A 12654-nucleotide genomic window follows, 5' to 3' on the forward strand; every position below is an offset into this window, starting at 1 on the left:
GCCATTGTTATAGTTGTTGTTATGTGCTGTCGAGTCATCTCCGACTCATAGCAACCCCTCCTTGGGTTTCTGAGGCAGTATCACTATGGAAGTAGATTGCTCAACCTTCCTTCTGAGGAGTGGCTGGTGGGTTTGAACTGCCAGCCTTGTGGTTAGCAGTCAAATGCCTTAGGCACTGCGCTATCAGAGCTCCCATTAGAGAGATGCAAATCAAAACACCAATGAGATACCATCTTGCCTCAGCACTAATAGCAAAGTTCAGGAAGACAGAAAATAACAAATGATGGCAAGGATGTGGAGAGATTGAGACTCTCATACATTGCTGGTGAGACTGTAAAATGATACAACCACTGTGGAGAGCAGTATGGCAATTCCTTAAAAAGTTGGAATTAGAAATATCATTTGATCCAGCAATCCCATTACTAGGTTAAAGAAGTGAGAGGCAGGACAGGAACAGATATATGCACATCTAAGTTCATCACAGCACTATTTGCAATAGCAAAGAGATGGAAACAACCTAAGTGCCCATCAACAGAAGAATGGATAACCAAACTGTGGTACATATACACAATGGAATACTGCGCAACCCTAAAGAATAATGTAGAATTTGCAAAACACCACATAGGGATAAACTTGGAGGACATTATGCTGAGTGAAATAAGTCAATTATAGAAGGACATATACTGTATTAACTCAATATTGTAAAAAGTCAAGGAAAGGTTTATATATGTTAGGAAACTTTCTTTGTTGGTTACCAGGGGTGGCAGGGGAGGGGAGGGAACACAGATGGTTAGAGACAAGTATTGATTTGAGTGAATGAAAGAGCAAAGTACCAAAAGTGAGTGATCAAGATGGTGGCATTGAGGAAGAAGAAGACAGAGAGAGGTACATGGGAGGTACAGACAACAAAGATGAACCCTTTTTCATGTACAGTACTGCATTGTCAATGACGGCAAGCATTGATGAACTGGTGGATAGATGGGTGGATAGGCTGAATGATTAGGAATGTCTAGGCATGGGGGAGTGTGCCCATGACCATGTATAGGGCTGGCAAAAGATGTTTCTACGTGCTTACTTGTATGTGCTGTAAGAATGTCCAAGTGTATAGTAGAGCTGACAAGGGACAAAGTTGTGGTGACTTCTCGGCCACAGCCAGCTACCCTAAGGGAGCAAGTCGTTGGACCTGTTGGACCTAAGGGAGTAAGCCATCAGGACCATGGTCACAGGGGAACATCAAGCTCAATTGATATAACATATTACACAAAAATATCGGTCTATATCCTACTTTGGTCAGTAGTGACTAGTGTTTTAAAAGCTTGCAAGGGGCCATCTAGATGCAACGATGGCTCTCTTCTCATCCAAAGCAAAGAATAATGAAGAAAACCGAAGACACATGGAAACAATTACTGCAAGGGACTAGTAGACCACGTGATCCTCAACCTATATGACCATGTTTTTGTTATTGTTAGGTGCCATCAAGTCGTTTCCGACTCATAGTGACCCTATGCACAGCAGAACAAAACACCGCCTGATCCTGTGCCAGCTCCATGATCCTTGTTATACTTGAGCCCATTGTCGCAGCCACCGTGTCAATCCATGACCATGAGACCAGAAGAACTAGATGGTGCCTGGTTACCATTGTCAGCCACTCAGAGGGGGATTGGTGCAGGAGATCCAGGATAGAGTAGGGGAACAATGTGAAATGAAACTCAAAAATCATAAAAAAAAAAAAAAAACATGATCAGGTTTGGTGGTCTGATAGAACCTGGTGAGACCCCTGAGACTATGGGCTCTAGTTCCCTTCAAGTCTGAAACTGAACTCATTCCTGTGGCTTCCAGCCAAACAATACACAGGCATGTGGGGTGAACATTTACATCAGGTAGATATAATCCTTGGAGCAATCAATCATGGGACAAGAGAAGGGCAGTGTTTTCATGGGGAGACAGCTGGGTAGGGAGGCTGGAGTGCATGGGAGGGAAGGACACAGGGAAGAGGTAACTAAGGGGAGGAAGTGGGAAGAGAGTTGTTACAGTGTGGGAATTGCAATAAATGTCATGGAACAACATGTGTAGGAACTGCTGTATAGTAAATGAATTTGCTCTGTAAACTTTTACCCAAATTGCAAAAAAATTAATAAAAATAATAATTCTACCATTGCCTGGGATACAAGTCCCTTATTAGATACATAGTTTGCAGATATTTTTTCCCATTCTGTGGGTTGTCTTTTCACTTTTTTGGGGGGTATCCTTTGAAGCACAAAAGTTTTTAATTTTGATGAATTCCAATTAATCAATTTTTTTATTTTGTCACTTGTGCTTTGGGTGTCATATCTAAGAGTCCATTGCCAAATCCAAGGCCATCAAGATTTACTCCTTTTTTTCTCCCCACTAAGAGTTTCATAGTTTTAGCCCTTACATTTAAGTCTTTGATACTTTTTGAGTTAATTTTTGTATATTGGTTGAGGAAAGGGTCCAACTTTATCCTTTCATGTGTAGCTATCCAGTTGTCCCAGCACTGTTTGTTGAAAATATAGCCTTCATTCTTAAGACCCAACTGTCTTATTCCTTGGTTATCTCCTGCAAACTAGCTGGCCTACATTTTAGCCTGTATCTTAAATATCCTCTTAATTGCCTTCACCACAACCTTCACTATTCTTGAGAGCACTCTTAAGTTTGAAGTTTTCCACTCTCTGCTGGAAATGAAGTCAGTTTCTTTAGGAAAAGATTGGGAGTATCTGTTTTATGGCCTGCTTCTCTCCCCAGAAGGAACCCCAGTGGTGCAGTGGTTAAGTGCTCAGCTGCTAATCAAAAGGTCAGCAGTTCAAACCCACTGTCCCCTCTTCCCTCTTTGGGAAGAACCTGTGGCAGTCTGCTTCCACAAAGATTATAATCTTGCAAACACTATCAATCAGTTCTAATCTGCCCTTTAGGGTCTGTATGAGTCAGAATTGACTCAGTGGCAACAGATTTGGTTTGATTTGGTTTCTCCCCTGGCAAAATATCTGAGCCAGAGCTCTGGAGCTGAGGTTGGGGACAGTGTCAGCTAACGGTGTCTGTCTGAGTGACACTCCTGCTGTAGGAGCTGAGAGCTTGGTTGAAAGGCAGGACAGCAGTTTGAGGTCCTCTCGGCTTGCCTTTCCTAGTATGGAACCACTGCCTTATAAGTTAGGGGAATAGCTATCAGGTCCCCAGTATGTCTCTGTGCCCTGCTCAAGAGTTTCCATTCCATGAATAGGGGCTGCATTAAAGAAGGGAGCCCCACATCTCAACTGCACTGTCAGCAATAAGTAGCTGGGGGCAGGATGAAGAACACTGACAATCTGCTTCTCCAAGAAAGCCCTTTTACTGGTAGCAGAGGGAAGAGGGCCCTCTGTGGTTTTGACTAAGGCAATCTGGAGTGGCATTCCCAAACCACTGTGCTGTCAAGTGCCAGGGAGGGAGCAGTCTTGGTTCAACTACCACAGCTTCTTACCTTTTATTAGAAAATCTTCATAGAGTTGCTTGAATAAATGTTTCTCCTTGGCTGCTTTCCCTTAGGTCCATTTCCAGAGGCTTTAAATGGTTGGTTTTTAAAAAATAACTTTGACCAGTTTCGTTAAGGAGAGGGTCAGCAGAGCGTCTTGTGCTGTCATGCCAAAAGTCAATCTCTTAAAAGAATCTTAAAGTTCCTTCTTCTCAATATGAGAAGTGAATGCAAAGGGTGTAAGTTTTTAAGTAGACAGAGAAAGTTAATATTGAAGGTAAGATCAACATTGACCAAAGTGCATCATTGCCAGTTGGTATTTAATTGGCTGTGTTAGAGAGTAATCTGTTGTACCAGATAATTCCGGGCTTCAATTCACCTTGCCCTCAGTTCTGAAATAATTATCAATACCTCAGTTTACTAGTCTCAGCCAAATAAATCCTTTTCTTTTAGCTGATTGTTACTTTTATACCCTAAGTAAGTGAGTTACCTTTATTTAACTTGATGTTTTTTCCTTCAGGGTACTCCAAACACAGATATTTAACATGATTCAACAATGGCTTTTGAAGATAGGCAATGAAATTGACAATGGTAACATTGAACTTCAGCATCATGTATGTACCTGTAGGGGTTATAGCCTGCTTTGGCTTAGGGTTTTCAAGGATAAAATTCGAGAAGCTTGAGAGGGCAAAATGAAAGCTTATAAAACAATTACTGAAATGATTTTGTGATACAGTATGTTCCTGCCTCTCGATGGAATTTTGGAGATGATCAAAATATTTTATTTCTAATTATTGTCCTTACTCTTTATTTAGTATGCTGATTTTTTTACTCCATAACATTAATATAGGATGTGACCATTTTAAAGATCTATGTGAGTGCCCCTGACTGACTGACCAGATGGCAGAAACATGCTGCTAGGAGGAAAGAGAAGATGCCCCAATACCATTGGTCTTTTGTTGCTAGAACAGATAGAATATTTCTGCATTTCTGAAGAACTAAACCTATAAACTTTAAGCCAGGACAACATAAAATAATAATTTCCAAAGGATATCTTGTTGTTGTTGTTGTTGTTGTTATGTGCCATCGAGTCATACCTGACTCATAGCGACCCCTCCTTGGGTTTCCGAGGCAGTATCACTACGGAAGTAGGATTGCCCAACCTTCCTTCCGAGGAGTGGCTGGTGGGTTTGAACCGCCAGTCGTCTGGTTAGCAGGCAAGTGTCTTAGCCACTATGCTACCAGAGCTCCCTTTTCTATATTTACTCCCTAGATAATTAATTACTAATTATAAGGAGCTCTGGTAGCATAGTGCCTAAGGCATTTGACTGCTAACCAGAAGGCTGGAGGTTCAAATCCATCAGCCACTTCTCGGAAGGAAGGTTGGGCAATCTACTTCCGTAGTGATACTGCCTCGGAAACCCAAGGAGGGGGGTCGCTATGTGTCGGGTCTAACTCGATGGCACATATCAACAACAACAATTATAATCTAAGTCCACACAAGAATCTCTTATTAAAAATAAATTCAATATGCAGATGTTTTACTTTACCTAATTGAGAAAGCTAATTGAATTTATTTTAATATTGTGAAAAGGAGAAATTTGAAAGGCAGATACCATCTTGTTATACTACAGTGCTACTGATGAAGCATCACATTTTATGCAGTCTTTTAGAATGTTGTAAACATTCAGAAACCTAGAGGAGGGGAGCAAATGTATTAGTGCTGGAAGTATGGAGCCAGCGGATCCTCAGGCTTGGGAGAAATTCCTCTGACTTGGGAGGCAACAAAACTGAAAAAGGAGAGAAGTGCCTGTCACATAGTAGGACTTAATAAATATTAGTTGAATGAAGTGAGGATAAATAATCCAGCACTGTTGGTATGTTACTGTGCTGTTACATTACCTGTCTTTGGCAGAGTATTTCAGATTACACCATGGAATCATATACTCAATTTTTTATATTATGGAATTCAATTTTTACAACATAAGACTATTAAAAAGTGACTTTACATCCCCCTATTATAATACTACATTATTATAGTAGAATTATTCTGTGTATAAAATTTGCAAGATTATAAGTTCCTTCAGGAACTGCCTGTATCCATATTAACTGGTACAAGAAAATTACTAACAAAATGAAAAATAGTAACATGAAAGACAGCAAACAAAGATGAAAAAGTAGTCACTACAAATTCAAGTCATTTTTCTTTTTTTAATATTTTTTGTGATTTAGGTGTAGATTTACAAAGCAGAGTCGTTTTATGCTCAACATTTCTTACACATTTTGTTTCACAACTCTCCTCTCATCTCTTCCCTCTGGTTACCCCTTCCCTGTGTCCTTGTTACCTACACATTCTTGTTTGTCTAGCTTTCCCCCTCTGCAAATGCTGTGTGAATGTACCATAATTTGGTTTTCCATTCATCCGTTGATGGGCATTTAGGTTGTTTCCATCTCTTTGCTATGGTGAATTAAGCCACAATGAATATGGGTGTGTATATATCTGTTCGTGTCCTGTCCTCTCATCTTTAGGATATATTTCTAGTAATGGAATTTCTGGTTCAAATGGTATTTCTATTTTCAGTTTTTTAAGGAAATACCATACCATTTGCCACAATGGTTGTACCATTTTGCAGTCCCACCAGGAGTGTATGAGAGTTTTAATCTCTCCGCAACCTTACCCGCATTTGTTATTTTCTGTCCTGTTGAACTTTGCTATTATTGCTGGAGTGAGATGATATCTCATTATTGTTTTGATTTGCATCTCTCTGATGGCTAATGATTGTGAGCAATTCCTCATGTGTTTGTTGGCCACCAGCATATTGTCTGTAGTGACGTGTCTGTTCATGTCCCTTGCCCGTTTTTTGAATTGGATTGTCTTTTTGGTGTTGAGGTGTTAAAGTTTTCTATAAATTTTGGAGATAAGTCCTTTGTCAGATATGTCATAGGCAAATATTTTCTCTCAATCTGTAGGTTCTCTTTTTACCCTTTTGGTGAAGTCTTTTGATGCTCATAAGAATTTCATTTTTAAAAGGTCTCAGTCATTTACCTCCTCTTCCACCTCCTGCACATCCTGGGTTATGTTTGATAGTCTATTTATGCCATTAATTAGGGCTCCTAGATTTGCCCCTATTTTATCTTTGATGAACTTTATAGTTTTGGGTTTTACATTTAAGTCTTTGATCCAACTTGAGTTTGTTTTTGTGTATGGGGCGAGGTATGGGTCCTGTTTCATTTTTCTGCAGGTGGATATCCAGTGTTGCCAGCACCATTTGTTAAAGAGGCTATCTCTTCCCCATTTAATGGGTTTGGGACCTTTGTCAAAGATCAGCTGTCCATAGATGGATGGATCTGTTTCTGGGTTTTCTATTCTGTTCCATTGGTTTACCTGTCTATCACTCTACCAATACCATGCTGTTTTGACTACTGTGGCTGTATCACAGGTTTTGAGATCTGGGAGTGTGAGACCTCCTACTTTGTTCTTCTTCTTCAGTAGTTCTCTGCTTATCCAAGGTCTCTTTCCTTTCAATATGAAGTAATTGGTTTTTCCATATTCTTAAAAAATATTGTTGGTATTTGGATCATGATTGCATTAAATGTGTAGATTGCTTTGGGTAATATTGACATTTTCATGATACTCAGTCTTCCTATCCATGAACTAGGCAGTTTCTTCCATTTATGTAGATCCCTTGTAGTTTCTTGTAGTAGTGCTTTATAGTTTTCTTCATATAGGTCTTTTGTTTCTCTGATAAGATTTATTCCTAGATATTTTATCCTTTTGGTAGCTATTTTAAATTGTATTGTTTCCTTTATTTCTTTTCCAGAGGCCTCTTTGTTGATGTAGAGGAATCCAACTGATTTTTGTATGTTGACCTAGTATCCTGCCACTTTGCTGAACCTCTCTATTAGTTCCAGTAGTTTTCTCTAGTACACATGGATCATTCTCCAGAATCAATCACATGTTAGGAGATAAAAACAACCTCAGTAAATTCAAAAATATTGAAATATTACAAAGCATCTTCTCAGGCCACAATGCTATAAAATTAGAAATTAATAATAGGAAGATCAAGGAAAAAACATCAAACGTGGAAGGCGAATAATACACTGCTCAAAAACTACTGAGTAATAGAAGAAATAGAGTGTGAAATAAAAAAATCATTAGAAACAAATGAGAATGAAGATACATCTTACCAAAACCTATGGGACACAGTGAAAGCAGTACTCACAGGTCAATTTATAGCTATAAATGCATACATCAAAAAAGAGGAAAGAAACAAAAATCAACACTCTAACTTAACAACTCCAACAATTAGAAAAAGAGCAGCAAAAGAAACCTACAGTATCCAGAAGTAAGGAAATAATAAAGATCAGAGCAGAAGTAAATGAAACAGGAAAACAAAACAAAAAAAAAAAAAAAGAGAGAGAGAGAAAATCAACAACACAAGAAGCTGGTTCTTTGAAAAGTTTAACAAAATTGATAAACCATTGGCAAATATAACAAAAGAAAGAGAAGATGCAAATAACAAGAATAATAAAGAAAAAGGGTGACATCACAATAGAACTAACTGAAATAAATTTAAAAAAAAGTACTAGCAGAGTATTAGGAAGAACTGTGCTCCAATATATTTGAGCCCTAGAAGAGATGGACAAGTTTCTAGAAAGACAAGACCTGACTAAACTATCCCAGTCAGAGATAGAATATTTGAACAGGCCCATAACAAAGGAAGAAATGGAACAGGTCATTAAAAAAAAAAAAAAAAATTCCCACAAGAAAAAATCCTGGCCCTGATGGCTTCCCTGGAGAATTCTACCAAACATTCAGGGAAGAGTTAACACCTATGCTACTCAAGCTATTCCAGAACACAGAAAAAGATGGAATACTTCCAAACTCATTTTATGAAGCAAGCATAGCACTGATACCACAACCAGGGAAAGACACCGCTAAAAAGGAATACTACAGACCAGTATCACACATGAATATAAATGTAAAAATCTTCAACAGAATCCTAGCCAATATAATCTAACAATGTGTCAAAAAAATAATACATCCTGACCAAGTGGGATTCATACCTGATATGCAAGGATGGTTCAACATCGGAAAAACAATCAGTGTAATCCACCACATAAACAAAACAAAAAAATCATATGATCATATCAGTCAACACAGAAAAGGCATGTGATAAAATCCAACACTCATTCTTGTTCAGAACTCTCAGCAAAATAGGGATAGACAGGAAATTTCTCAACATAATAAAGGGCGTATGTGCAAAGCCAATGGCCAACATTATTGTTAACGGAGAAAGACTCAAAGCATTCCCCTTACAAACAGGAACCCAGACAAGGATGCCCTCTATCACCACTTCTATTTAACAGTGTATTGTAAGTTCTAATGAGGGCAGTAAGGCAAGAAATAGAAATAAAAGGCATCCATTTTGGCAAAGAGAAAGTAAAGCTCTCTATTTACAGATGCAGACAGTTTTTAAAGGCAGGTGATTTCCAGAAGGAAGTTATAAAGATTGAGTCATAGATAAGTTTTTAATCAAAGGAAGGGCCTTAGAAAGTGGAGATCTTTCTATCAGTGATTTTATAAGTACACTTGACTATTGGGAATTGGTGGAATATGGTATGTTGAGTCAAAAATACTTTGAACTTCATTTTTAAAATTCTTTATTTTTCTGTCAACATTTATACTGGGCACAAGTGACCATCTTGTTATATTCTCAATAAAGTTTTTTCACTTGGCATGAATTATTTTTAGTTACTACTTAACAATGGCCTTAGCTGCTTTTCTTGGCAGCAGCTTGCTTATGAATACATGTTGACTGGATTCTCCCTGTGGTGCCATCTGTGTCACTTATTCCCAATCCTTTATTCCAGTACAAAACAAAACAAAACTAACTCACTGCCACTGAGTCGGATCCAACTCATAGTGACCCCTTCTTGGGTTTCCAAGGTGGTATCTTTACGGAAGTAGATTGCCCAATCTTCCTTCTGAGGAGTGGCTGGTGGGTTTGAACTGCCACCCTTCTGGTTAGCAGTCAGATACCTTAGGCACTACACCACCAGAGCTCTTATTCCAGTGCAGTAGCCAAAAAAGCAGTTTTTCCCTAAGATGCTGGGTTTGGGCTTGCTTTTTTTTTTTTTTTAAATCAAAGAAGCCATTAACCATTGAGAAAATACCTTCACAAACAAAAAGCATTTCTTCAAATATTTTATTATTGATATTGAATCTTGAAAATATCATGAAACATCTAATTATATAGCAAATTACTCCTCTGTATATAATTTGTTATAATATTTATTTCTTTAAGTCTTTAGCAGTGATTTCTCTACATCTTCCAACAGCATTTGCTAATGAAGAATGGATTTTACTTTTGCTGTGTTGTTTTTTAACCTTGGCAAAACCAAGAAATATTTCCTTAAGTTCAGTGAAATTTTGTGAAGTAGTGGACTGCATTATTACATGGTCATACTGATGGAAGTTGGCTTTTGTTCTGGATGCATAGTTTGAAATCTCTTAATTTGATGGCTTCATAGTATTGTTAGCTCTCATCTCAACTATAATATACACTCAGGGCAGGTTTCAACATTTACAGTTCTGGATATAAAATCTATATTTAAAGAGTTCAAAAATTTTTTGATTGTCTTTTGATTGACTTCTTTTGTGTGATTTGTTTTTAACCTTTTGTAAGGTAGGTGAAGGAGCTCTGGTGGCATAGTGCCTAAGGCATTTGACTGCTAACCAAAAGGCTGGAGGTTCAAACCCACCAGCCACTTCTCAGAAGGAAGGTTGATCAATCGACTTCCTTAGCGATACTGCCTGAGAAACCCAAGAAGGGGTTTCTGTGAGTCGGATCCAACTCAATGGCAGTAAGTTTGTTTTTTTTTTTTTAAGGTAGGTGAGAAAGAAGCATTCATTATGAGAGGAAATGGTCATTATTTTATTGTTCACTTGTACTTCCATTATCTGTATTATCTTCAGCCTTGTTGGTGAACGTGAGCAAAGTATCACTGACTACCTCTCTTCGGTAAGAAATTCCCCATTTTTCTCTCAGATTATGCTCATGGATAGAGAAGGGGTGATGGTATAAATCTATGTGTTAAGTGTACCAAAATACAGTTTGATTCAACAACATTTGATTCAATTAATTGAAAATGGATATGACCATTTAAAAGAAAATTCAGAAAATACGAAATGAACATTCAAGTTACAAGTGAATTTTCAAAAAATGAAAAAATTCATTGTCTTGAAGAGGGGTTGCAAGGTCAGATGACTATGGAAGCAGTAGATAATATAAATGAGTAAAGCTGGTACACTTTAGGAAAAAATAAACTGCCAATAATATAATCAGAGTATCACAATCTCTACTGGACTGTGATATGAACATATAACTTATTTCAATGTGTAATGTTTGAGCATTTTATTGGGTTTGCATTAAATATATTTCCTGGAGGAGGGCTGATATCTGTATGATTAGTCATCTATATAAATAGATGGAATGTTGTTCCATTTGTTAAAAATCTCATTTTGGGTCTTTTAGGCTTTCAGTTTCTCCTCATGTAGTGGTATACATTTCTTATTTGACATATTTATTTATTTATTTATTTATTATTTTCATTTGGGTGAAGATTTACAGAGCAAATTCATTTTCCATACAGCAGTTCATATATACTCTGTGTCATGTCATTGACCACAGTTTACCACAATGCAACAGCTCCCCTCCCACTTCCTCCCCACAGTTACCTCTCCCCAGTGTCCATCCCTCCATACTCTCCTGCCCCCTAAGCTGTCTCCCAGTGCATAAGCAGCCCTTCCTTCTCCCATGATTGTTCTCTCCAGGGCATGTGTCCACTTGAGGTAAATGTTTAACTCACATGCCTGTACATTGTTTGGCTGGAAACCACAGGTGTGGGTTCAATTCCAGACCTGAAGGGCAGCTAGGGCCCATAGTCTCAGTGGTTCCACCAGGCTCTATTGGACCAGCAAACCTGGTCCCCACCTTCTTTTTATTCCCTCCAAATGATTTTGAATTTTGTTCCACATTGTTCTCCCTCTCTATGCAGGATCTCCTACATCCCTTCCAAGTGGATGACAGTGATAGCTGGGCACCATCTAGTTCTTCTGGTCTTATAGTTGTATAGGTTGCAGATCAGATGGTGTACCAGTCGCTAGGACTGATTGTTTCCATTAATTTTGGTTTTCTTCTTTCTTCTTTGCTCTTGACGAGGAGAGACCCATCGTTGCATCTAGATGGCAGCTTACTAGCTTTTAAGATCCCAGTTGCTACTCGCCAAAGCAGGAGGTGGAACAATGTTTTATATAGTATGTTATGCCAATTGAGCTTGATGTCCCTGCCAAGCCCGCAGGTTCAACTACTCGGTCACTCTGGGTAGCTGGCTGTGACCAAACAGTGACCACAACCGTGCCCCTTGTCAGCTCTACTATACACCTGGGAATTCTGATCATTCACATAAACTTAAAGGACCATTGTCTGCCAACCCTATATATGATCTTGGATACACTCCCCATTTAGACATACCTAACTGTTTAGCCTGTCCACCTCTCTATCCATCCATATACCCATGTTTGCCTTCACTGACAACTCAGTACTGTATATGCAAAAGGATTCATATTTGTTGTCTGTACTTCCCATATACCTCTCTATGTCTTTCTCATCCTCAATGCTGCCATATTGGTCACTCACCTTTGGTGACATATTTCTTAATATTTTGCCTTTTACTTACCTGTTATAAAAGGGATTCTTCTTAAGCATTGTGTTTTCCAACTGGTTAATGCTAGTGTGTAATGATATTTTTTCAATTTCTTAAATATTTCAGTAATTTCAATTTTACAGAAAAGATGCAAGAGATCTACAAAGAACTCCATTATACTCATTTCCAAATTTCACCAGTTGTTTCTATTTTATCTAATATGCTTTATTATTTTAGTTGTTGCTTTAGGATTTACAATATATACTTTTCACAGTTTACCTTCAAGTGACATTATACCAGTTTATGCATATCATAAGAACCTTGCCAAAACATATTTTTATTTCTCTTCTCAGGCTTTTGTGGAGTTATTGTCATACATTTTACTTTTGCATATGTTAGAAGCCCCACACTACCATGTTGATATTTTTGTTTAGTCAATTATTTAAAAAAAAAAAGGAAAGAAAAATATAGGTGGAGGAAGA

The 12654-nt window shown here is 38.1% G+C and overlaps 1 protein-coding gene across 1 annotated transcript in view; it reads left to right on the top strand.

Annotated features, from left to right (window-relative positions):
* AXDND1 (axonemal dynein light chain domain containing 1) overlaps positions 1–12654 on the top strand; it is a gene marked incomplete at its 3' end in the record, with an annotated part of 381147 nt that overhangs the window by 316707 nt on the left and 51786 nt on the right. The window contains 1 exon segment of the mRNA XM_007937629.1: positions 3984–4077. Within this exon segment, the coding sequence (XP_007935820.1) occupies positions 3984–4077 (94 nt within the window).

This window comes from Orycteropus afer, unplaced genomic scaffold (genome assembly GCF_000298275.1).
Source record: "Orycteropus afer afer isolate SDZICR_OR568_19922 unplaced genomic scaffold, OryAfe1.0 scaffold00043, whole genome shotgun sequence".
Taxonomy (NCBI): Eukaryota; Metazoa; Chordata; class Mammalia; order Tubulidentata; family Orycteropodidae; genus Orycteropus; species Orycteropus afer.